Genomic DNA, 26,688 nt, shown 5'->3' with positions numbered 1-26,688 from the left:
AAAAAAGACAGAAAAAGTGGATACAGGATGAAAAGAAAGGATGACAGGACCTGGAGTCACCATGACAACCATGTGAGAATTTCTGCATGAATGTCTGTGCAAACATGCATGTGAGTGATGCTGCATGCATCAGCGGCTGCACAGATACACGTGGGCATGAGTGTGTGTGTGGGGGGGGTGGTTTAATCTCGGGGCAAAAAAATGCATATTTGCAGATCGTCCAAGTGTTTCCAGATCTAAACATAGGTCCACAGTGTGTGTGTGTGTGTGTGTGTGTGTGTGTGTGTGTGTGTGTGTGTGTGTGTGTGTGTGTGTGTGTGTGTGTGTGTGCAGCAGATGGACGCGGGTCGAGAAATAGGTCATGTCAAATTCCTGTGGGACAACCAGCCATTCCTACACACACACACACACACACACACACACATTCACAAAAAAACCCATAAAAACACAAGATTTTGTTCATAAGGTCTGTTTATGGGAGGCAGGAAACACACACCCCAAATTGTTTTCCAGAGCTACTGGAACATTCTCCGTCCACCAGAAGGAGATTTATCTGACCTCAGAAAATAATCTCAGGTCCCCTTTGGGCAAGGGTTTCTAGTGAGGGGGCAAGAGAGACTGACATTTTAAAACTGATTTAGTTTCTGTGTAGCCACAGTGACTCACATTGAAGAGACCAGTACACAGCTAATAGAAACTTGGGTTGTGCAATTGTTTCTATTTTCATATCCTCTAATCGTTGTTACTAGCAGTCGCCAATCTGATCAGCAGTCTGAACACTGAACACATGCAGCTGCTGCAACACTATAACCAGTAAAACTGCCCACCCTGGCCTGGCTAAAGTGCTGCAGTGAGATTACAGCCTCATATCCAGTAGCAGATGTGACCAGGCAATAATTCAATGTGAATATGATGAAACCATATACCGGTACTAATATACTGTGTCGTCTAAACTGACATTTTTTTTTTGGCCACTTTTCTGCTTTATTTATTTTACCATTTGACTAAATGTAAACAAATTGAATGCAGAAAAAAAAGCTCAAGATTTTGTGGTTGTAAGTATATAAAAATCCAGTGATTACTTCAATTAAAGCCTGATTAACACTGGAATTTTAAGGCCTACAATTAGGACTGGGCGATATGGACCAAAAGTCAAATCCCGATATATTTAGGCTGAATATCGATATACGATATATATCCCAATATTATATTCGCAAAGTGAGAGCAAATGTTCAGTCAAAGCCAAATATGACATGTCATGAGTAGTTATTGAAACAGTTTATTTAACTCAACATAAATACTGTAAAACAGGAGTACTTTTTTTTTTTTTTTTTTTTTTTTTTTTTTTTAAATCAAAGCTCCATAAAGTGCACATTTAAATAAAAAAAAATATTTTTCTGAAATAAATATATTTATATGAGAAAAGAATAATGAACATTACAAAAGAACTCAATATGACTTTATTTATATATAAATACATTTTTTTTAAACTATATCGATGTATGCGATATGGTCTACTTCCATATCACATTTAAAAACAAACATACATATATACATACATAAGATATATTTTCTATATCCTATTTTGCATAGCCCTACCTACTATGCACATCATCATACATCATTCATCCCCATTTTTCATGTTTTAAGGTGGATTTTTGAATGTTACCAACAGGAAAATACCTCGCATGTCAAAGCTAACAAATATTTATATTTATTTCAAGAAGGAACCAATGGGCTGAGTAAAGTATTGATATACCGTCGAACACATTGTTAATTTGGGGCTTTTAGTGAAATTCGTTGATGGTAAGGATAACATATGATACCAGCCCGATCTTTCTATGAATTTACTGATGGTTCCCTCAATCCGTTTCTCTGCTGAATCTCAATGTTTTGTTCTCAGGAACAACCAACATGAACCGACTGTTACATAACAGAGCCCGAGTAGTTCAAATGAGCATCCACCCACATCCACTCTGCCTGCCTGCCTCTCCATCTCTCTCTCTCTCTCTGAGAACAGCCAAGCCTCATGTGTAGAGCAACGTACTGGCACAGCCAGAGCCGGAGGGATTTTATTCCCCTTTTAAAGGATGAACCAAACATAAAGAAAACAATCCGTGTGTTTGTTTTGTTGTCTGATAATTCAGTCAGGAACGTTTCATCCTCCTGCTGCTTCCTCCGTCGTCCCACTTTCCTGCCTCCTTTGGAAGGGAAAGTAGGACGAGAGAAGAACACCCAGAAAGATCAGTCTGCCTCTTTGTCATCCACACACACACACACACACACACACACATCATTTGGCTCCACAATGTTGGCTAATTAAGTTGTCAGTGATAGTAGGATACTGTACATGCAGTTGAATGACTAAAGATTTGCAGATTAGCATCACTGACAGAAGAAGCCTGAAAGCACACACACACACACACACACACACACACACACACACAAGAACACAGTAAGTAGGTTAGCAGAGCAGGGTCACCTCAGTAAACAGATAGTAGGATAGTTAAAGACATTTTCTTCAAGTCAATTATTTCTCTGGATTATTAAGTGTAATCTCCATTGAAAGCTGCTCAAATCGCACAAATCTCCTGTTTACATGATGTCAACTTGACCAAATATTGTGTGTGTGTGTGTGTGTGTGTGTGTGTGTGTGTGTGTGTGTGTGCGTGCGTGTGTGTGTGTGGTACAATCATCAGGCTGTGTGTAACAGTAAAGGTCAGATGTGTCAATCAGGATAACAGTAACAGCGGGCTAAAACTTCACAGAACCTGAACTGATGCAAACTCTGTGTGTGTGTGTGTGTGTGTGTGTGTGTGTGTGGTGATTTAATGAACATTGAAAGGTCATCAGCTATGCCCCACTGGGAAATAACACAATCAGTGTGCCAACACTCCTCCATATGAGCAGTTTTTTTCACATTTATCACAAAAATAAATAGGACTGCACGGTGGTGTATCGATTAGCACTCTTGCCTCACAGCAAGAGGGTCGGCGGTTCGACTCTGGCCTGTGGCTTCCTTTGTTCAAAAACCCACCGTCAAAAAACATGCAGCTCAGGTTTAATTGGTGACTCTAAATTATCTGTAGGTGTGAATGAGAGGGATTGTCTGTTTCTGTGTATCAGCCCTGTGGTAGTCTGGAGGCCTGTCCAGGGTGTAGCCCGCCTCCAGCCGCCCACGACCCAAGTGTGGATAAGAGGTTAAGGATAATGAATGAATGAATGTATGAATGAATCAGTAAAATAAATTCCCATGATCCTAAGTGTTAAATTCCATTACATTTTCATCTTTCATCCAGTGTTATAAATTAAATAATAATTAGTGGAAGCCAGCAAGATGATTCTGATAAACAAACTCTTTTATAAAGTTTCTATTATAGATATACTGTCTATATGATATGAAATGCAGCACTCTCTGGGTTTATAAACTGTAATCCATGACATGAACAAAAACCTGTGTGTGTGTGTGTGTGTGTGTGTGTGTGTGTGTGTGTGTGCGCGCGTGCGGGATGTCTCTCTCTGTCTGTCTGACCCAGTGACCAGCAGACAGTCATGATGGATTAGCAGCACAGTAGATGTAGAGGGTTGGGGATGAATATTATGAGGGGGGTTCACACAGATAATATATAGATTTTTTTATTTTTTTTATTTCTGACGCACATCCAGTGATAATCTACAGGCAGCTAACATGAGAGTGCTCATGTTACTGTCAACTAGTAATATGATTTTTCTTTTATCATCTCCTTTTTTTTGTGCGGTTTTCTTTTTCCTAGTGCAAATTTAACCAAAAAACATGGAAATTAAGAGAATTAAATAAATAATATACAAAGAAAAAGGAAGAAAAAAGAATCAGTGATGTCTCAGTAAAGACAGGATGGTGAACAGACAGACAACAGACAAATCAGCTCAAGAGACGGAGGGAAAAAATGTCCAGATTAAAAATAGAAAGACAGAAAAAAGAAACGGAGAGGGAAAAAAAGAGGAAGAGAGCTGGCAGGCAGAGACATTAACAGGATTAGAGAGGGGGAGTTTCCTGAAACTGGCAACCCACCAGGCACACTGTCAACACACACACACACACACCATCATCATCACCAAATACAACAACAAGACCCCCACCACTGACCCACATCTTTCTCTGCTGTCAGCATATCACTAAATATCGTGTGTGTGTGTGTGTGTGTGTGTGTGTGTGTGTGTGTGTGTGTGTGTGTGTGTGTGTCTGTGTGTGGCATTCTCACAAAACACCACCCAGCAGCCAGCAGCCACCACCCCAACTGACTCAAACATGATTTCTGGCACTGTGTTAAACCAATTCGGGCTAATGAAGTCTTTAAAACTCAGATTATTAATTCTGCAGTGGGAGGGGCATGGAGTGGGTGGGCACTGGTCCCTCCTAGGAAACTGATTAGTCGTGAGTCAAAGCAGATCCCGTTTATAACAACATGGTCCTCCTGCAGGGTTTTATAGCAAACGCCTCACAAAGACCACGCATGCTGACATCATTAGAGTCAACAGTTTCATGAACTACAGAATTATCATGTGAATGCAACAAATGCACAGCAGGTCCAGTTCAAATCATCCACGTTTCATGTCGTTTTTACAGCTACACACAACTAATACCTACACGGACATAGGGCTGGGCGATACAGACCAAAAGTCATATCCTGATATATTTAGGCTGAATATCGATATACGCTATATTAGGGGTGTGCCATATCGTATCGTTCACGATAATACCGGTATATTTTTTTTATGGGTAAAAAAAATGCATATCACGATATTGGCAACATGCCCTACTTCTTGACAAAGTGGCGTAAGGATTTCCTATTAATTACCTAAACCTTGGCGGCCCGCCAGAGTCTCTTGTGCTGCTCTAACGTCACATTTCAAGCTACTGAAAGTATATCTACACTATTCATTACATAAAGTTATTTTGCGTTGTGTCTCTGCTCAGCAGTGCCTGTCACCCGTCAGTCAAGTCTAAACCCCTACCCACCTCTCTGTCCTCCTCCGAGACATGCGCACGCATTCACACACACGCACTGAATATACCGAGCTGCCCTCCCACTGCGCTTCAAAACAAGCACCTACCTGTCTGTAATGTATCAGTCCCGTCCCCTCTCTCTCTCTCTCTCTCTCTGTGCGTCTGCATGTGCGTGAGCCGATCTAAATACTGTCAACATGTCCTGTCAGAGGTCCAAACGGTCCAAACACACTGTTGCATTGTGCCGTTCGTTAGCCGCGAGCTAACATTAGCTAACAATTAAAGTTGTTTTAATCACAAAAAGCTACTATTAGTTCCTGTCGCTTCACAAATGCAGCTTTCAAAATAAGAGCACAGAATCCACCACAGAAATTACAAGAAGACTGTCAAAATAAGATGCCTTAAATAAAACATAGAAGAACCTTTATTCTCCTTTACAATAATTAATTAAAATAGGCAATGATGTGTTTGTGAGGTGTTTGCTCACATTTAGCTCTCAAAGTGGACGAGATTGATCACATTGTACTATAAAATGTACAAAATTTTCTCCCAGGGGGCCCCCAGACCCCCTAGAAGGTTATTTTTTATTATTATTCGCTAATACTCAAGTAAGTAATTTTTTTGTATTTGGCAACTGTTGAGATTTGCAATTTACACTACATTTAGATTTATGATTGATTTTTATTTTGTTGTACAATTTTTATTTATTTATATGGACTACAAAATAATTTTCTATATATTTTTCAGTATTTTTGATATCGTCAAGAATATCGTTATCGCGATAATACTCTGAAATATCGTGATAATCTTTTAGGGCCATATCGCCCACCCCTACGCTATATATCCTGATATTATATTCGCAAAGTGAGAGCAAATGTTCAGTCAAAGTAAAAGCCAAATATGACATGAACAGGAGTACTTTTTTCAAAAAAATCAAAGCTCCATAAAGTGCACATTTAAATAAAATAAAAAATAACTTAAATAAAAAAAGCCTATGAAATAAAAAAGGCCAAACTTTTTCTGAAATAAATATAAATATATGAGAAATGAATAACTAACATTACAAAAGAACTAAATATGACAAATCATAGGAAGGGCAGCATTTACAAATAAATAAATAAAATTGAACTATATCGATATATGCGATATTGTCCATATCACATTTTAAAATATATCTATATATTTTTTATATTGATATATCGCCCAGTCCTACACGGACAGAGAAGCTACAGTATATGGCTTGGGATACAATAAAGGTGCTCATGTAGCTAAGGTATGCACTTTTTATGCACAATTAAAAATCAAGATCAAGATTTTTGTTCTCACACTGATGTTTGTTCAAGTGTTCACTTTTCATGACTGCACAAACTCTGGCTCCAAAAAACAAGATGGCAGTGCCCATGTCCAGGGAATTTTGGACAGGGGGCAGACATGGAGACCCTATTTCATATACAGTCAGTGGTTACAACCACCTACACATCAGCTGCTTCACATGAGGAATGTGCATCACATCGCTTGATAGAAACAAAAAACAGAAATGCCACAGGGCTCCCAGCAAACACCAGCAACGCTTCTATTCCAACTGAAGATGATGATGGCCAGACGGACACGTCACATGCTTCATTTGGTTATCACAAAACAAAACAAAATAACACCCAATGCACATATAATGTATCAGCAACATGAAGGTCTGCATGTATGACCAGAACCCACAATTAATTTTAAAGAAGTCAAGACAGCAACACCACATTTCAAATATCTGCAAAATAACATCCTTTAAATGTTAAATTACACACGCACACGCGCGCACACACACACACACACACACACACACACACACACACACACACACACACACACACACACACACACACACACAAACAAAAACAAAAACACACACACACACACACACACACACTGTAATTCACCATCACACCTGGGCAGGTAAGGCTGCCAGACACTCAATCATCAGATTCCACTGAAACAGCTTTCACTTAATGCCACAGCTTTCATGTGTGGGAGTGGATTTATTTTGCTGTGTGTGTGTGTGTGTGTGTGTGTGTGTGTGTGTGTGTGTGTGTGTGTGTGTGTGTGTGTGTGTGTGTTTGTGTGTGTGTGCTTTAAGAGCATATGCGAACAGTTATTTATGTATGCTGGCATGTGCTTCATGGTGTATTAGGATAAGCCTGAAGGAGAGGGGTATGGAAAGTGTGTGTGCTCGTCATCATGGTGAACCAGTTATGTGTGTGTGTGTGTGTGTGTGTGTGTGTGTGTGTAAGAGATGTTTGGATGCCAGTTTGAAGCCAGAGGGATTTAGGTGGGAGATAGAGGTGTGTGTGTGTGTGTGTGTGTGTGTGTGTGTGTGTTGGGGGTGAATTTGGCCTACATTTGGAGGATGAGAGATTGTTCCTGTTTATTTATTCAGAGGGATTCGGCGTCTGTCAGGACAGACTCTGACTGTACATCTCAGATTTTAACACTGAAGCTGCAGGACGAGATGACATCATCATCTAGCTTTTACAGTTTGATTACTGTTTTGGGATTATTATTTAATATTCTCTAGATATTGAACCAATGTACGCCTGTTTAGTATTAGTTTACTGAATCATTATGCTGTATTTATTGTTGATCTTTCAGGTTTTTCTGGTGTATTTTGAACAGTATACCATATATTATTTGAGTTCTCTAAATAGAGAGATTAAGTGTGATCCATTAGAAGAAAGACCACAGTTCAGATCCACTATGAACACAAATCAAAAGGGATTATGGGCAGAGGGTACGTGCACATGAAGGCAAAATGAAGACTGTACTAATGCTCACTATCACACATTTGTCTTCTTAACTGGTCTGAAGAGACACATTACAGCAGTGAATGTGGATTAGTTTGTTATTATCAGGTTACCAGAACTCAGTTCAATAAACAAGCTTGCTGTGAGTCAGGTGGTCGGGGTGTAATCACTCAATAGGAACATAAATAAACCAAATATAAATACAGCAAGAATGAAATCTACATCTCAAAGGTTACGAAAAGAGAGGTGCTTTCACTCTGTGTCACTGAATGTCCACAAGCATTGGTGCATTGTAATTGCTTATTTTTAGAAATATAAATATATTTTTCGTACAAAAAATGTCGAAAAAAAATTCATTAAATGCATATATTAGGGTGGGGCGATGTCTAGCATGACGTAGTGAAAAATCACATGGGCTCTAAAACCCACTACAGGGGCTAAATCCACCTAAGAATAAAATGATGACTCTCATTAAATCTTACAGACTGTAAAAAGTCTGAATTAATTTGCCTCTTCAGATCCACTCGTGAAATCAGTCCATTAAATAAATCAGAATTATTACTTATTAAGCACTTAATAATTGCCACCGCAATGGGGATGGAGGGTGGGGCTTTTATATCACAATGCTGGGTTCAGTGGTCGATATTTGTCAGCCATCAACATTACCCTGGCATTAATTCATTTTCCTTGACCACTTTTCGAACTCGGGTCGCGGGGGTCTGGAGCCGATCCCAGCTCACATTGGGCAAGATGTGGGGTACACCCTGGACAGGTCTCCAGAATATCACAGGACTGACACATAGACAGACAATCGCACTCTCATTCACACCTACGGACAATTTAGAGGCACCTATTAAACCAAAGTGCATGTTTTTGGACTGTGGGAGAACCCACGCTGACACGGGGAGAACATGCAAACTCCACACAGAGCTGCAGGCCAAAGTCAAACCTCTTGCTGTGAGACCACTACACCACTTGGCATTCAATTCAGTTAAACTGAACTGATATCAAACATATATGAGCAACAACAATTGCAGCATTTTCTCAAACTTTCTTCAACTTTAAGCTTCACTCTCTGAATTTTATTGGAGGAAACATTTAAAAAAGCCTAACTGCAGCGTTACTCACACAACTTCCCGACACTGGTCATGTTTCATGTGATACCAGTATCTCCAGTATTTTTATAAAAGTGAGCCCGAAAAAAAGAAAATACTGACGGCCCCCCCGGAATGCTGAATATAGATACTTAGCAGCCATGAATTGATATAATATTGTCACACAAAATATCACGACACTATACTGTATTATATTTATATCCTTTTTCAATGGGCTAGGGTTAGGATCTCACCTCTCCTTCGCCTTGACTGCCTGTCAGATTCATCAACTTTTTAAAAATGTATTTTGAAAATAAAAAGAGAAAGAAAAATCAGAGATTGACATGAGTATCGGTTCTACATTTCACAACAAGAGCTAACAAACCCAGCCCTGTGTCTAATGAGTCCGTGTGTTGTACAGTCAGGTTTAGACCAGAGAGAATTCTTCTCTGTGAATGTGTGTTAGTATTTTCTGCTCCACATAGCAGCTTCAGAGAGATGGTCTGATTTGTGCAGAGTGCAGCAGCAGATGAGAAACACTGATAGGAAAGAAACCCCTTAAAAGACCTAATTTGGGCACAAAAACTCCCACAAACAGCAGGTATGACCTCATCACATCCAACACGGCTGCACATTTCACCTAAGTGAACTCGGAGGGGAGACATATCAAGAAAAAATGCTCGCAACTGTGACGTAATAAGTGACATCAACTCTATAGTTTCAGTGTGTAAAGCGATGTCTAGGCTTGCGGCCACACTCTGACTCACCGGTGTCAGGTATCAGAAGAAAAGACCACTTCCTGCTGCGCTCAGAGATCAGGTGTCCCACAGTGAAGTTATGACCTCCGCTGAAGTACAAAAATCCTTTCTGAAGGGACAAAGTGTCACACGAATACATAAAGACATCATTTTGAGGAGGGTTCATGTTTGGTATATAACGTGTAACTGGGGATTTCCACCGGGCGCGTTACAGCAGCAGCACGTCTCCACCGCGGTTTTGCTGCGTCTTCTGCCCGGCGTCAATTCACACCGGGCGCGTTACAGCAGCGTCACGTCAGTTTAGCGAGCCGGTCGTATACACGCGAGATAACGAGATCACGCGATAATCCTGACCATAAGGGAGACCTTAAGATCCAGTGATAAACTCTAAACTCTATTTATACAGTCTATGGATAAACTGTGTGTATAAAGTAAACAACAGCCAACTTACTTTGCTTCTCTGACGTGAAAGATATGATGATCTGACCATCTATCCTTATAAAAACAATATGTTATATCATAAATTATTAGGGATGGGTACCGAATTCGGTACTTTTATAGGTACCGACCGAATTCCGTCGGTACTACCGAGTACCGATTCATGTAAAATCAAACGGTACCATGTTTCGGTACCTAAACGGCGTTAACTTTAAACTGATCATTGATTTCAACCCGTTTTCATTTGATGTCTTTGATTAACAAGCGTGCTGACGATCGCACTATTTTTTTAAATGTATTTACCTCCTCGTCTGGTCCTGTCTGCTCACCGCGGCCGCTAACTGCTGCCCTCTTCCACCGCGGAACAGAGACCAACAGCCGGCTCTAGGTCTTCTAGCCGCCAGCTACTATCTCTCCAATGTCTCTACCCGGGCTTGGCCTTCGTCTGCCTCCAGATTAGACCTTCCTTACTCCGTTTGCTCTCTCCAATCATCCGTAGACTTTTCATTAGCAGCTAGAAGCTAGCTGCTGCATCTCTGGTCCTCCGCTAATACTCCGCTCTTCAACCCAGGAATATTACTTGCCACTTAACTCCAAACTGCCTCGCTGAAATTAAATCCCTCGGACTCCTGCGTCATCCTCGATATGTGCACAGAGCAGCCCGACTCAACTTTGTTTATTCCATCATGCTATGCCCACAATACTGTCTGACCGGTGCTGCGCCGCACAGCTACGACGTCATCACAACAAATCACACGTGCACTTGCAACTTTTTTTTTTCTCCTCCGTGCCACCTGAGAGCGCTCCTCTGCATTCTTTGATAACACTGCAACCTTCATGTTACAAAATGTACGTTCACTCAACAATAAAGCACTGCTCATCCTGGATTTTATATTGTTTTGATATATTTTTTAAAGTTTATATTTTGAGAAATAAATATGTTACGCAAAAGTACCGAAAATTGGTACCGTTGAGTACCGGTACCGATTCCCAGGTACCGGGTATCGGTACCGTATCGATTCAAATGTGAAAGGTACCCATCCCTATAAATTATTGTATGATGTTCCACTTCAACAATCAGTCTCTTGTCGTCCGTGTCGCCGATCCTCTGAGACCCTTTGATTGATTGATTGCTGATCTGGTGCCCCGGTCATAACATAATGTTGATGTGAAGTAGTTTTAGGCTGCATGAACTGCGTATTGTGTTTTATTTTGAAAGGGGCGGAAGTGGGCTGATTCTGAGTCGGACTTCCTGTCTGGTGCAATCTGCTCTGTTGAGATTCAGGCGATTTGGCAGCGTCTCGCGGAGAAATAGAAGTCCTACCTAATGCTCGCGTAGAGACGCTGACGTGACGCTGCTGTAACCTTCAGCAGCGTGTCTCCTGCCGTCAGCTTCCCTTTCAGGTTCTGGCTTAAAACTCCCTGCCAGTTTTTGTTTGATGATGATAGGCAGAGTGAAACCGGAGATAAGGTCATATATATATAATATATATTTAGTATAAAAACATATATGTTCTCCTAATTTTACCTCCTTTATGTTATATGTGGACCCAAGATTTCTTCATTGAGCATGATTGTGGAAAAAAAATGTTGATCCAGTAAGTCAAAGTGAAAAAATTATTGTCAGGTCATATGAGTAAGATTGTGCTACCAACATGGCATGGTGACCATTTTTTACTGAGTGGTGAATACAGGCAGAAAGAAAAGGAATAAAAAAAGCCCAAAACATCAAAGGGTTCAGTCTTTACTTTAGGAACTGTAGTTTCACGAAAATAACCATTACTTACAGTAAGCCTAGTTTTCGTTGTAGCTTCAGTGGATCCCAATATATAACCACCTGGACTATATAAATGCAACAATTTACCAAGCACCTGCAAACACATCTAGTATTTTGTGAGCTTGCAGTCATATCAGTGCCAAATGTTTGTCATCTGCAGCTGTACTCTACAGTTTTTAGGGGCGGGAGTTGGGGAGTCCTTGGTCTCTCTGACAGGAAAGGATCGGAGCTGTTGCCTTCTGAAAACAATGAGGTGGGGAGCGGTCACTTCCTGTCTCTGTGCTGGTGAGAGGCACCACCTCACAGTGTCATTACAGAGCATCACAACCCCACCCGTCTTCAGGTTCAACTTCTGTTTTGTCCAGTTCTTTGATTTAAAATATCTGAAAGACACATGCTGTATCCCAGTGTCAAGGAAGGATCCTCAAACAGCTGAATTTGAAGGATAATACATCATCGACATCCGTCGGAGGACTGTCCCAATGTCCAGGATCCTCCGGAGGACAGAGTTCTTCTTGTGCCCAAATTCCAAGGATGCCTGTGTGCATCCTCCATGCATCCCGAGTACCCATAAAGCCTTGCACATACCGGTTTACTGGGAGATTTAAAAATGGCGAGCGAAGAAACAGTGACGCTGGCGGCGCAATATGAATTTAAATATAAGTATAATAAGTATTTTCAGTTTACACTGAATATTTGTTATCACATAACTTACAAAACTTCAATCAACTGTTCGAAGTCGAGCAAACCATATGCATAAACAAATGCCAGAATATTTAGCTAAAAGATAATAAACATCATCTTGATACATTGCCAGTTAAGTTAATTAATGCCGTCTCAGCCGGCTGAAATTCTTACTTGGTTAATATATGCGTCAGTCTGATGATTTACTATGTGAAAATTATATGTAGCTACGCCATTCAGAGAGCTGTACATTTGTTTATTGTGTTAACAGGGACTGATAGTCCGCATTTATCCTTCATTGTCATTTATAAATAACTGTTATTGTCCTGTAAAATTAAAAAAAGAGAAACATAACACATCTCCATGGTGAGTTATGCTCCAGGATCAGTGAAATATTTAGGTTTAATCCACTGTGGCTTTTACTTGCTAAATCGTGGAGATTAAACTTTAAAGCATCGTCCTCCATTTCCACAAATATGTGGAAGAGTGCTGATGCCAAAGCCACATCCATGTCGTGAACAGGTTTTGAAATTGCAACGCTGAATTTAAGCAGGACGTCCAATTACACAATGACGCACACCTACACACTGAAGGCTGTTCCATTTGTGTGTTATACCAGGGAGAGTAAGGACTCTGTCCTCGCCTTTGGAGGACCCGACTTGGAAGGAAAGATCCTTGACTTTGGGATACAGCCACAGTCACTGGCAGCTTGTTAGCATTTACCTCTGAGTCCCACTGTGCCTTTGTGAAGTAAAGTGACTTGAAAATATAAACCAAAATATTTTGCAATCATCTACTCAATTAATAGACTAATCGCTTCAGTTCTATTATGAATGTAATCAATCAACTATTGGCTATAGTAGACTTCTGCGACCACAGAAGAATCAAAACAAATGCTACACAAACATTTATACAACCTCAATTATACAACCTCATTTCCAAAAAAGTTTGCAATGTGTAAAACATTTATATTTTTATTATTATTTTATTATTATTTACAGTTTTACTAGATTATCACATTTTGTTATATTTACATTTTAGACTATTTTTTGGAAGCATATAGTATTTCAATTTCAAATCAACAAAGAGAAGATAGATGCACACTCTATTCTGATCTATATTTTACATTATATAGTAGATAAAGCAGGTCTTTGCACTAGTTCAGGGCTGACAGGTGTGCACTTTCATTGCGTTTGATTGTCTATTATTCTCCATCTCTGGTCTGCTGTTGTCCATCTATCTGTGGCTATACGCTCCTCTGAGAGAAACCATTAACTGCTCCATTAACTGCTTCATCAACGACTTCATCCACTATGCATGAGGGGTTGGGGCTCCCTGCAGCTCTCTGGGGACTCCACTTCCATCAATGGAAAGAGGTTTAAGGAGAAGATCAAGGTGAGGGTTCATGTTTAAGCATGTAGGGGCTGGAGGTCAAGGTCAGTCTAAGTGTTAACATGAACAGAGATCGTTTTAGCACCAGAATTCTGAAATAAACAGAAAAAGTCGATTGTTTCCATTTTTAAAAATTAAAATGCATTCGTGTGGATGTGTTCATGAATATCAAAGCACTAATTGCTCAAAGTTTGCCCATTTGTTGCCTTTCTGTGTGATAAAAAAATATTTTGACACATCCATAAAAACTACTGTAGTTCATGCCTGTTAATGTTCACACAAGTATCAATAAGTGTGTGTGTGTGTGTGTGTGTGTGTGTGTGTGTGTGTGTGTGCGCTTCTGCCCCAGCTGTCATTACGTTCAGGTGTGGCGGGAACACTGAGCGGAAGGACCCTCCTCTAACCACAATCCTAGGAATCCACAGCTTCCTGTGTGTGTGTGTGTGTGTGTGTGTGTGTGTCTGTGTGTCTGTGTGTGTACTGTAAATAAAATGGAAGTAAGAGCAGTAAGGTAGAGGGTGGTACTCAGACAGTCATCACGCATCTATCCACACATAAAAACACTATTCACATTTTTTACCACAATCCTTTTAAGGTAAAATAAAATAAATAAAACAAGCAAGTGAATTTGGGAAAACACTGTGTGGATTATCAGCCATTTCACAAAATATAAGGTTTAATAGCCGACTGAATCTGAATGGGTGAAGGGACGAAAATGAAAGATTCTGGTCTGAAATTTACAGCAGAGCTATTTTTATCCCGATCTGTGTGACTGTTGTGAGCACAGAAGGAAGTCAGTTAGAATAAAAAAAATCCTGCAGATGGTTGTAATGTGAATCACAAACATGTAATCTTATATAATCTCCCTCTGCATGGTCGACACACACACACACACACACACACACACACACACACACACGTTGTTTCTGTCAATATGACTCATGCAAACGTACATTATAAAGTGTAACTGTGTGTGTGTTTGTATCTGCGTGTTTCCACTGAAAAAAAAACTGCCAAACACTGCAGAAATGTGTATTGTCTGCAGCTGGGAACGTGGACTGCTAACACACACACACACACACACACAGAGTTAAAACCAACAGTCATTTCTGCAATGTTGTACAAACCCACACATACAACTGGAGCATAGTCGTTTTAAATTAATCTACAATCATTTAAATCAGCGATGTGATGATTTGCTGTTATTAATAATTTCATGTGAGGGTAAACTAACTATAAACACTTCATCACCGACTTCAGGAACCTTTGTTCTACTATTACCTGACATTTTATACACCAAACTATGAATAATTGAGGAAATAATCTGCAGATTAATTTATGATGAAAAAGTTAGTTGCAGACTCATAACGTGGTAACCTCATATGTGGCATGAGGAAAGCTGTGATGTGCATTATTCATATTTCAGACTCTAATGGACCAAGGCGAGAAAATACACCTCAGACTAGGGCTGGGCGACATGGACCAAAAGTCATATCCCTATATATATTTGGGCTGAATATCAATATACAATATATATCCCGATATTTTTTATCGCAAAGTGAGAGCAAATAATCAGTCAAATATGACATGTCACAAGTAGTTTTATTGAAACCGTTTATTTAAGTGAACATAAACACAACCTAACCCAACAGGAGTACCTTTTTTTTTTTTTTTTTTTTTTTTAAATCAAAAGCTCCGTAAAGTGCATATTTTAAATAAAAAAAATATCTTAAATAAAAGTATCCTATGCAATAAAAAACCCAAGTAGGGGAGGATTTATATTCGATATGGTCTAATTCCATATCACATTTAAAAACATATCGATATATCCCCCAGTCCTACCTCAGATTGATTAATATTTGTTGCAGCCTACAGCAAAAATAAAGTCTAAACAATGAGTCATCAGTTTGGTTTGGAAATAACCCTCCTTTACTTTCTGGTCCTGGACACTGTCTTTAAAAATCCCCTTAAAGTCCATTATTCCCTGAGAGTTAAGTCTTAATATTACCAGTAGATTAACTAAAAGAACAGTAATAGAATCAACAATAATGTTTAAACCACCTGTTTACCTTTCAAAACGGTAGGTAAAACACACACACAGACACACACAGACATACACAGACACACACACAGACACAGACAAACACACACACACATACACACACACACACGGTCAGATGGTTGCAGTTGATACCACCATAAGAGCTGCAAGAGAAGACTGACCGGTTGGTTTGGTTTGGAAATCACCTTCGTCACATTCCTCAGGTGATACCCACCATCTAGGTTTCAGTGCTTCCACCAGGCCACTCCACCATCAGTGCTACCCCTTTTTTCCCAAACAACTGATTATAGTTTGTAAAGACAGAAGCCGCTTCCCAGAGCCAAAATGCCATCTTTAAAAGTCTTGTTTTGTGCAACCAACAGCCCAAAAACACAAAGACATTCGGGTTACAATAGCCGTGTTGCTATTAAAGTTGAATCAAATCTTGAAGCAAAATTTTTAAATGTTGCATTCAAGAAAATGCTAATTAGGGACATTTCCCTCAACTGGTTTAGATTGGATAAATGAAGCTGCATAAACGTACTTTCCTGTGTAGCGCATCAACCATTTTTCAAAAGAGACAAACCACTTCAAGCAAACGTAAAAGTGTTTATGCGCAATGACATTTTTTTTTCCTCACATTTCCATTGTTGGAGCCAGAGATTTAGGCCGAGGTCACACATCCACAAATTTAACATCCCATTCACTTCCATTCTATGTGGACAAAGGGTGGTGGTCACTCCCCTGCATGGGTGACCACCGGTTTATAGACGACGTTGCCAAAGTATTAAATTAATGAATAAATAAATTACATTATAATGAATACATGACATTAAGTATATCAAAAATGGTATTAACATGTCCCACACAATGAACTTCTGTTCTGTTCTGTTGTTTTTTAATAATTCCCCACCCTTTTTTTCCATTTTTTTTTTTCAAATTCAAAATCTTTCTATTCATTCAACATTTCATTTTTTTTAATTATTTTTGTATAGAAAAAGTAAGAAAATATTATGGCGCCTAAAATTTTTACCATCTAGCTCATGAACACATATGCTGCACAGAGGATTGTGGAATACTACATTTGACTTGTCTTGGGACATACTACATCTGTACCTGGAAGGCACAGATTCAGACCTGTTGATGCTGCTTGTTGCGACTGATAGTTACCAGTGTAGAGCATGTGAACCCCTCTCACACATCCTTTCTGATGGGATGATTTGTGTAACTTTACAACATGAGATTGCTGCATTGAGACCCACTGCTGTGCCAGGTTTGAACTTCTCTCTTTTGACAAATATTTGTGTCACTTTTAACACAAACAACCAAGTGGAACAACATAAAGATATCTGCACAATATATACCGCGACTCTCGACACACTTTTGCCTTCCAACATTTGCCAACACAGAGTGACTCGACCTTCAGTTACACAAGGTGGAGAGAAGTTTAATGAAACCTGCTTAAGTTTGGGTTTCACGACAAGTTGAGGCTTGTGTGGCTGCTGACATGAAACCAGGCTGAACCACAGTGTGTGTCCATGCTTGTGTGTTTTCAGAGTACGTGTTCGTCTTACAAACTGTTCCTGCAGTTCAGCAGCTTTGTGTTAAGTGTGTGTGTGTGTGTGTGTGTGTGTGTGTGTGTGTGTGTGTGTGTGTGTGTGTGTGTGTCCACCACGTGTCACAGTGACTCACTTCGTTCTTTCTCATCTAATTTCACGGGGGCTGATCACAGCTCGTGTGTGATCAGAGACAACTCCATCTTCACTGTTTACTACCATCAGACCTGCATGTTAATGATCTGATAAATAAACATGATGTTGTCCTAAAATAATGACATGTTCACTCGCACGGCTTGCTGCTATGTATCAGTTGTTTGGTCCAGATGTGTCCGTTTGTCACTGATAAATAAAACTGAAACACCTGAACGTGCAACTCTGTGGTTCAGATTTATAAAACTGAACCGCCCCAGGGCTGCACAGTTCTGCACTACTGCATGTTTTAAATTCACAGAGCCACGACGCTGATGATATGCATATGCCCAGCTGCAAAAGGGTTATTTGAAAGCTCCTGCTGAGCTGGTTAGGATGCACCCTGTGACTGTGTGGAGATGCACAAAAAAAGAAACCAATATTTATATATTTTGCATGTGCAATCATGCAGAAGAAGCAAACTGCAACTAGATATTTGCAAGTGAAAGTCAATTTAATGACATTATCTCCCCTCTGACATGTCCTCTACCTTTCTGATCACACTTCCAACGCTCAATCAGTGTATTGTCAGCCAGCAGCCTGCCGGGTCTGAGCACAGGGTTGTATTTTTAAGATGCTTCTTAAACTAAAATAACAAGCTAGGGTTGGACACTGTCTGCCGAATGGGCACAGGACAACGTCCACAGTGCAACATCTGGATGGACGATGATATAGTCTTGCAATCTGATCAAATCATATGGGCCAAAACCCGCTATAGGAACCTACTGTATATCCACCATTATGTCAAAAGGATGTCTGTTGTTTTATCAATTGCGATGTTCTTTTGCTAGTAAAAGTTTGTATTAGATGCATGAATAAATATTGAATAAATTCTCTTACAGTGAGTATTTCAATCTGTGCACTGTTAAATACATCTAAACTGTTACTTTTTAAGTGCACAATGAATGCAAAGTCCTCCTAAGAAGTAAAATGTGATGCCGTTTGTCAGTGAAGGAGTGAAAATGAAATCTAAACCCAGCGACGGACGACACACCCCCATAACACAAGGCATTATGGGTAGCAGGAGCCAAACAGGAGATGCACTTCCTCATGCACAGAAGGCAGAAGGCTACAAAGTTTCACTAAAGTCTAATCTCAATAAATGTCACAAAAGACAGTCTATTAATCAATTAGCTGTCAGATCATTCACAACTTTAACAGAAACTTGGATTGAAAATAAATCACCATTTACCGGACAAAAACATGAAACATTCCTGGTTTTCTAACGTGAAGATTTGCTTCAGAACACTGAATATCTTTGGGGCAGCTGGTCAGAAAAAACAACATTCGAAGAAGACTAAACTACAACGTATTAACTGATTTTTAAAAATAAAATCAACAGATTTAATGACAATGAAAGCAACCATTAGGTGCATAACCCCACTTCGTAAGACACATTTTAAACCTCATTTTGGAACACTGGTTGGCTCTTTATTCAGTAATCAGTGCTAGAGTTGTTCTGATTCTGATACCAGTATCGGAAATTGCCGAAAATGCTGGCATTGGAATCGGCGAGTACTGGAGTCCAGGCACTGATCCGATACCACGTAATTTATTAAATTAGCTCTTAACCCATTGAAGCCTGGAAAGCGGATACGTCGTTTTGTAGTATTTGTATAAGCTCTCAAATACTTTTTGAATCTCATTTCTATCTGCTACAGAGGCTGAAAAATCTATTATTTAAATCAGGCATTTCAGGCCTCAATGGGTTAAAACAGTGGCGCTGTGCTGCAACCTGCAGCTGCTGTTTTAGAGGGACGAGGAGGAATTGATTACGTAACACAGACAAAACAGACACACACGTGTGTCAGAGCAGGTTGACGCGAGGCTTGGAAAAAAATAAAAGCCTGTGGATGTGTTAGCAGAGTCCAGCACAGAATTTACAAGAAGACTGTCAAAATAAGATAATATAATAATTCTCTAAAATATGCAATGATTAAGATGGAATAGTGGCATTAGAATGTGCGAGAGGCACCAAATTTAGGCTTTTAGGGCAAAAATGTTCTCAGGGGGAGCATGCCCTAGGACCCCCAGATTTATTTATTTAAGTTGATCTTGCACTACTGTTTTGTATACTGTTTTATAAAGATAAATATAAATGTAAAACTAAATGACTTGAATCTGCTGTATTTATTCATGTTTTACAAAGGGTTTAACCTGAGCCAGGCCTTACCACAATGATAATCATATCACAGTCATGCAAGTGTAGTATGATATATATTTTTTTATAACATACTGGTATTGGATCGGTACTCAATATAAGCCGATACCCACAGCACAAGTAACGGAATCGGTATCGGAAGGGGAAAAATGGTATCGGAACATCTCTAATCAGTGCCCAGATTGGCCCTGAAGGTTCTGATTTAAGCTTATACAATCAACATAACTGAAAACAAGTGTTCCATACAAACACGCAAAAGGTTAAATAATCCTACAGACCATGACTGATCATATGCTGTCGAAGTACGATACTAGATGAAACAGAAAACCTGATTATTTTCTGGACAGAAGCATTAAAGGACATAAGCTATCAGAGGTTGAATCCAAACCCAAATAAGCCCTGACTCAGTGTGCTGGGAAGCAGTTAAACCGAAACACTTCGTACTCTCTCACACTGACTTTCCTTCATGCTGCTGTGTATGTTTCTGTAGACGTGACCCGCTGTGGTTATGTAAGCCACATTTCTTTTTTAGTGTACATAAACAAAGTTACAGCAGTGAAGTACAGCAACATCACGTCACCGAGACTCTCCAGTCCAACTGCAACACGGCTGACCTTGATATTCATGCTGCTATGAAGAGAACACTCTGCCTCCACATGAAAGGACAGTTTCAGTTCAGGCGGGGAGATGATTCAATATTAGATCCCAACAGATGTATCGGTTGACAGATATTATCGGCCGATACCTGCATTAACCCGTCTCATTTCTGACATTGTGTACATTTGGTTTTTCGCACCTTTATGATATTATTATTATCATGGTTTTTTTGGAGGGGGTTGCGCTCTATCCTACTTTGTACTATAACTGCTGCACAACAATTTCCGTGTGTCTGTGTCAATCTTGAAAATCCACAAATCTCAGTGTTAATATATTTGCATTGATAAATACAATTTCTTAAATACCGTGAAGAGCACACATGTGCATGGATAGATACCATTAGAGGTAGTAAGTGGGAAAATATATCATTTTTCACATTTGATATGAACTGAACCTTTTAATGTAATATACAGCTGCTGACATTATGTGACCACCCTGCAGCCAAGTCATTAGTGATCTGCAGCACATTAAAGCAAATCAGCTTAACTGACCCCCCTCCATATCTGTGCATATAGATCCACATAATGCTGCAGCATATAAAACAACTACTGCTGCAGAGAAAACATGTACTCCATATATATTGATATATTTTTAAATGTGATATGGAATTAGACCATATTGCATATATCGATATAGTTCTTTATATATATATATATATATATATATATATATATATATATTTATATATATATATATATATTTATATATATATATATATATTTATATATATTTGTCATAGCTTTTAGCTTTGACTTTGATTGAACATTTGCTATCACTGTGCGATAAAAATATCGGGATATATATCATATATCGATATTCAGCCTAAATTTATCGGGATATGACTTTTGGTCCATATCGCCCAGCCCTAACTCCAAGTATGGATTCCCTTTAATTTGATCATAGAAATAGTGCAAAAAGAGACACATCTGTACTGACTTACTGAGGTAATTATTATTCTTTTTCACCCCTAAACTCATGGTTTCTCATCTCAAACCAGTACACTTAAAGATCAGGAAGCAGTGGCTGTTTGACCTGCTCACCAAAGTTCAAGTCATGGGAAATGTTGCTGCTGATATTTCTTCTAATTACTTTGTTACCTGTTCCTCAATAAGTTTAGAATTAAGCTTAACATCCAGCCATCAATCCAACTATTTATTCAAATATTACGAACACCAGCTTATTCTGTTTAAGGAGCATAGGGCTCCAAAGAGGAGTGGTAAACCTGAAAAGGTAGACAGACAGATTCAAACAAACAAGTTAGAGTCCTGTGATACAATCGAAAGAGTTCAAACCTGATGGATAAAAAATGGTTTCAGGAATTCAACTGTTTACTGGACAGGAGAATAACCTATCTAGTGCAGTTTCATATTCCCCAGGAGACGACTGGTGCATCTGCTTCACTGCTCACTGTGTGTGGCCAAGAGAAACCACAGGTATAAAAAAAAATGTGTCCCCTTTAATGCACAATAACACGTTGATTGATGGAAGAAGTACTCAGAATTAAGTAAAAGTAATACAACCACGGTGTAAAAAATACTGTTACAAGTAAAAGTTCTGCATTCAAAATGTTACTTAAGCAACAGCACAAAAGCGTAAGCATCAACGTGTATCAACAGGCCAAGATAAAAATGCCTCCAACCAATCAGAACAAGGAGACATGACCCCCAACCAATCAGCTAACTAGCTCACTAAAATGTGTTTCTGAAAACATTTGAGGTGACAAATACACAACAAAATCTTAACTCACATATGATCAATGACTGAGGTCACCCATTATATTATAACATCATGTTGGGTGTTTGTTGACACATTAAGGATGTCAACAACATTTTAGCCAACATGATGCCAGAACAGCAGTGTTTTTTGTATTGAATTATTGCCCAGCCCTACTGGGCGCCTGTTTAAAAACAGTAGCAACACAAAGTTGCTGTTGTTGTTGTTGTTGTTATATTGCCTACAGTATATCTAACTTTTAGTGTCTAGTGTATTGTCAATATCCCAGAAACCTCTGTGCAAGGCAGAATGAGATAGCGTTTGCTAAGTATCAGATGCAATAAATAAATCAATAGCACTATATACATGAACAATAAACAAATGTATGCATCACAGTCCTTCAGCCTCCATACCAAAGATGTATGTTTAAGAATATATGAATAGAATTACATTTTTATTTTTAGCTCTGTGTTATTACTTTGCATATATTGTAAACAAAGATACCTGAGGAACTGGATTGACAGTTTATCAGCTATTTCGTAATAGCTAACTCTATATAATATTAATAACAATAGTAGTAGTAGTAATAATAATAATAATAATAATAATAATAAATGTAAAATAACAATAATAATTTAAAATAATAATATAATAATATCAGTTTTATTCAGTGTTTTTTGTGAAGCTTTATTTATTCATCATTTATTTGTTTAGGATATTTTAATATCTTTTTTTAAACAATTTCAATGTCAAAACATTTGGAAGAATTTAAAGTTGCATTATTGTGCTATTAAAATATAACCATATGAGTGGCATAAAATAGTCTTAAAATACTACTATTTATCACAATTATTTCTTAGACAATATATTGTCCGACAAAAATTAGTTATTATCACAGGCCTATATTTAAATATAAATATAAGTGACTTATATTAACGCTCATTAATATAATGTTACAGCTGGTAAAAGTTATTTTAACTACTTTATATACTGCTGGGTAACTTGTCAAAGCTTTATCTTAACCTTTAATACGCGATCATTTAATTATTTATTATATCTTGTATTATTAATCTTTAAAGTAACATGAATGGAAATCTAGAAGTAACTGGGATTTTATTTATAAACATTCGAATTCATTCGAATCATTTTTGTAAATAAAGTGGCTCTGACTGTTTCTCCTCTCCATGCCTGTTTACAACTCTAAATGGATTATAAAGGAAGTGGTGGGGAATTCCACTGAAGGCCCACTGAGCAGTCAGATCCTGCAGACATTACAGACATACACAGCAAGCTGGAAATTTAAGGAGGTTTTATTTTTTTCAGTGCTTAGGCCTGAAATGCATGCGTTTATAAAAACACCCAGGACGGGTCATTTAGTGTCACTGTGCCCGCCTATAACGGTGAATGGATGGGTTACATCCAGCTGTGGATCCGGTCCAGGTGAAAATAAGCCATTTGGACTAAATGTATACTGTATCACAGATGACCCACTCTCTAGGCAGCGAGTGGCGAGTTCAACTCCCAGTGTGGCTTAATGAATAAACTGATTTTAAACGTAAACGCCAGCAATATAACAAAAAGTACAGTGAGGGAAGCACCCGTCAGTGAGAGCCGTTACCACGCAGCACCGCGGCTCACCCAGTGGTGTTTTGTCGGGAGAAGTGCCTACCTGCTTCCACAGTGTCCGTCAGGTCGTGGTTCGAGGCTGTCCGGGGAAACTCCTTCAGTTTTCGGGAGCTGAGGTTGAGGGCGCCGCTGGCCGCCGCCTCCTCCAGCGCCCGCTCCAAGCCCCGGTTGGGAGGCAGGTTGGCGCTGCCGAGGTGGGTCTGGATCGACGGGGAAGAAGCAGGACGAACCGACTCCGGTCCCAACGTCGCCATAATGTTCCCCCCTTCTCCGCTGTTTTCCGATTGTGTGTGTGTCGGTTATATCCGAGAATGCTTGCAGGGCTAGCTAGTGCTCAGGCAAGACTTTCTCCAGGCGTGCCGTGCCGTGCCGCGCGTTCCGTTTCCTCCTCGGTTGTCGCCGCCGCGTCCGCCTCCCTGTCTGCGCGGTACGTGAAGCGTCAAAGACGAACCGGCGGCGCGACATCCGGTCCTAACTTTCAAAATATTGAAATCTCCGCTATGCACTGTAAAGGGTTCATGAGTGTTAATTCATAGATACTGTAGTGTCCTCATAAAAAACAAAAAAGAAAAGGTTTGCATTTACATAGCTAACATTGATTAATGTTCCTTTTTATCATCTTTTTACTATTTTATTGTTGATATGGCTTCTACCTATTTATAGTTCAGCAAAATTATTATTGAGCATACATATTTATATATACATACACACACACACACACACACACACACACACACACACACACAGAATAGTTAAATCTTTGCCTAAACTACACTTCCTGTGATGATGTTCATTTGGGAACATGTAGATTAATTAGAGATGTCGACTAATTTCTTTTTACACTGTTTAGTTCTTACATTTAGCTTACTTAAAAATGACCCCTGTATATTTATGAGTAGGTATATTTATGAGTAGGCTGCTAAGGTGCAGGCTTTCTTCGCATATTACAAGAAAGTAGCCTACATTTCAGTTTTACCGTCAATAGTAGGCTAGCTAGAAAGACTTGAATATTAACTTGTTTGTTTTGTTATACCATTATAGGTTTTCAGTTCTTTAGGTTCTCAGTCTTATTTGCACAACAATAAAAGTACAATCCTATATATCAAATGTTGTAAACATTGCTTGTATTATGTCTCCATGTTCCCTCCACCCTTATTGGCATCATGGTGACAGAAACTTGCGTGTGAATAATAATAACAGTTGTAAATTCTGCTTGAAAAGATGGAATTTATCAGAAAAATGCTGCAGTTGGCTATAAAAGCCCTGATTGTGCCTCTCCTGAAACACCACACAAAGACTATTTGAGTATTTTTCTCCAATGATAACAGTCAAGTTTTAGAAATACACCCTCAAAATAAAAGTAAGTTTTTATTAAATTTTATTTTGCACTTAAAACAACTTGAAAGGAAGGCTGATTTCAATTTACATTTATTACATATACATATTTTATTCTGAAGGCAGGCGCTCTACGATTCCGTTTTCATCTTGCATGTCTTTGACTTGATGCAGCTCACTCACTGCGGCTGCGCTCTGGAGTGTGCTGCTGTGAAACAGCAGGGGAAATAAAACAGCAGAGGAAAACAAAGTAAACAGCGACACCTGCTGCACAAGAAGAGAAGATAACGAAAGTTTGACAAGCTTTTCACAGTGTTGAGTCACTAGGTTGTTTCCAACAAATCGGGATCCAAAATACTGCAATACTGCTCACTCACAACAGAAAGGAACAAATCCTTGAGGTTCATGGCTATTAAAATATTTTTTGAGGTCAAATCATTAGTAATTAGCCTCTATGTTCACACTATCTCTGCATCAAACACCTTTAATTAATTTTCTTTTAAGGGATAGTTTAGCTGAAAAGGATTACGGTGTTCATTAATTATTTAATATGGCTTTCATTCCCTGAAATGTACCTGATGTGGATTGTGTTTGGGATCTTTTTAACCCCAGGTCTGAGGCAGCACAGTGACAAACCACTGGTAAATATGAAGTATATATGGAGTGACTTTGTTATTTTTTATGTTTACTTTTTTCAATGTTTATCTGAAAAACAAAGTAAAGGTTTCACTGAGTCTACACGCTGCAGGAGCAAAAATTTTTAACACATTTCACTTATTTTTGGCTGATCCTCGTTACTGTATGGGCACATTTTTTGTCACCCTCTCAGGAGCATATCACTGCACACTGCCAATCAACACAAAACACATAAAAACATCTGTGTGGAAGTGCAGGCCAACTTGTTGCTTTAAGTTGCTATAATGAAGTAGTCATGTGATCAGTTGTTAATATAAATATGTCAATTATATAATAGTTGTTAACCCCTTAACAGGCAAAGAACCATTTTTGGTTATTTGGTAGCTCAATTGGCCTTTATTTCCTAAATAAAAATGAAACCTTTTTTTAAAGTCAAAAGTAAAAGTCTTTCAATATCCTCAAATAACACTTTAGAATTTAATTTTTCAATTTCCAAGTATTTCAATGAGTGCCCCTATTGAGGGCTACAAAAAATAAAAACTACAAATGTCAACCTTATGGTGGCACGAAAGGAAAGGGATCATCAACATCAGACCAATTCATCCTAATTCATTATTCTTAACTGCTTATCCGGACTCTGGTTGCGGGGGGCTGGATTTGGCATTGAGCCAGAGACTAACACAGGACAGACACATAGAACAGACAACCATTCACTCTCTCATTTACTCCTATGGACAATTTAGAGTCACCAATTAAACCTAAGATGCATGTCTTTGGACTGTGGGATGAAGCCGGAGAGAGAATGCATGCTGTTGTTTAGTCACCAAGTGACTGACTGACATTGCCATCTAT

At 39.0% G+C, this 26,688-nt stretch overlaps 1 protein-coding gene across 6 annotated transcripts in view; it reads right to left on the bottom strand.

Moving 5' to 3' along the window:
- lrch1 (leucine-rich repeats and calponin homology (CH) domain containing 1) overlaps positions 1 to 24,221 on the bottom strand; it is a 95,264-nt gene extending 71,043 nt beyond the window's left edge. For all 6 annotated transcript variants that reach the window (XM_059343522.1, XM_059343525.1, XM_059343520.1 and 3 more), the window contains exon 1: positions 23,909 to 24,221. In XM_059343522.1, coding sequence (XP_059199505.1) covers positions 23,909 to 24,119 — 211 coding nt within the window. In that variant the 5' untranslated portion in view covers positions 24,120 to 24,221. The remainder of the gene's footprint in view (positions 1 to 23,908) is intronic.
- Positions 24,222 to 26,688: the final 2,467 nt, after the last annotated feature.

Source organism: Centropristis striata, chromosome 10 (assembly GCF_030273125.1).
Source record: "Centropristis striata isolate RG_2023a ecotype Rhode Island chromosome 10, C.striata_1.0, whole genome shotgun sequence".
Lineage (NCBI taxonomy): Eukaryota > Metazoa > Chordata > Actinopteri > Perciformes > Serranidae > Centropristis > Centropristis striata.
Note: the sequence above shows the minus strand (reverse complement) of the source record. Positions and strands in the feature narration are given on the sequence as shown.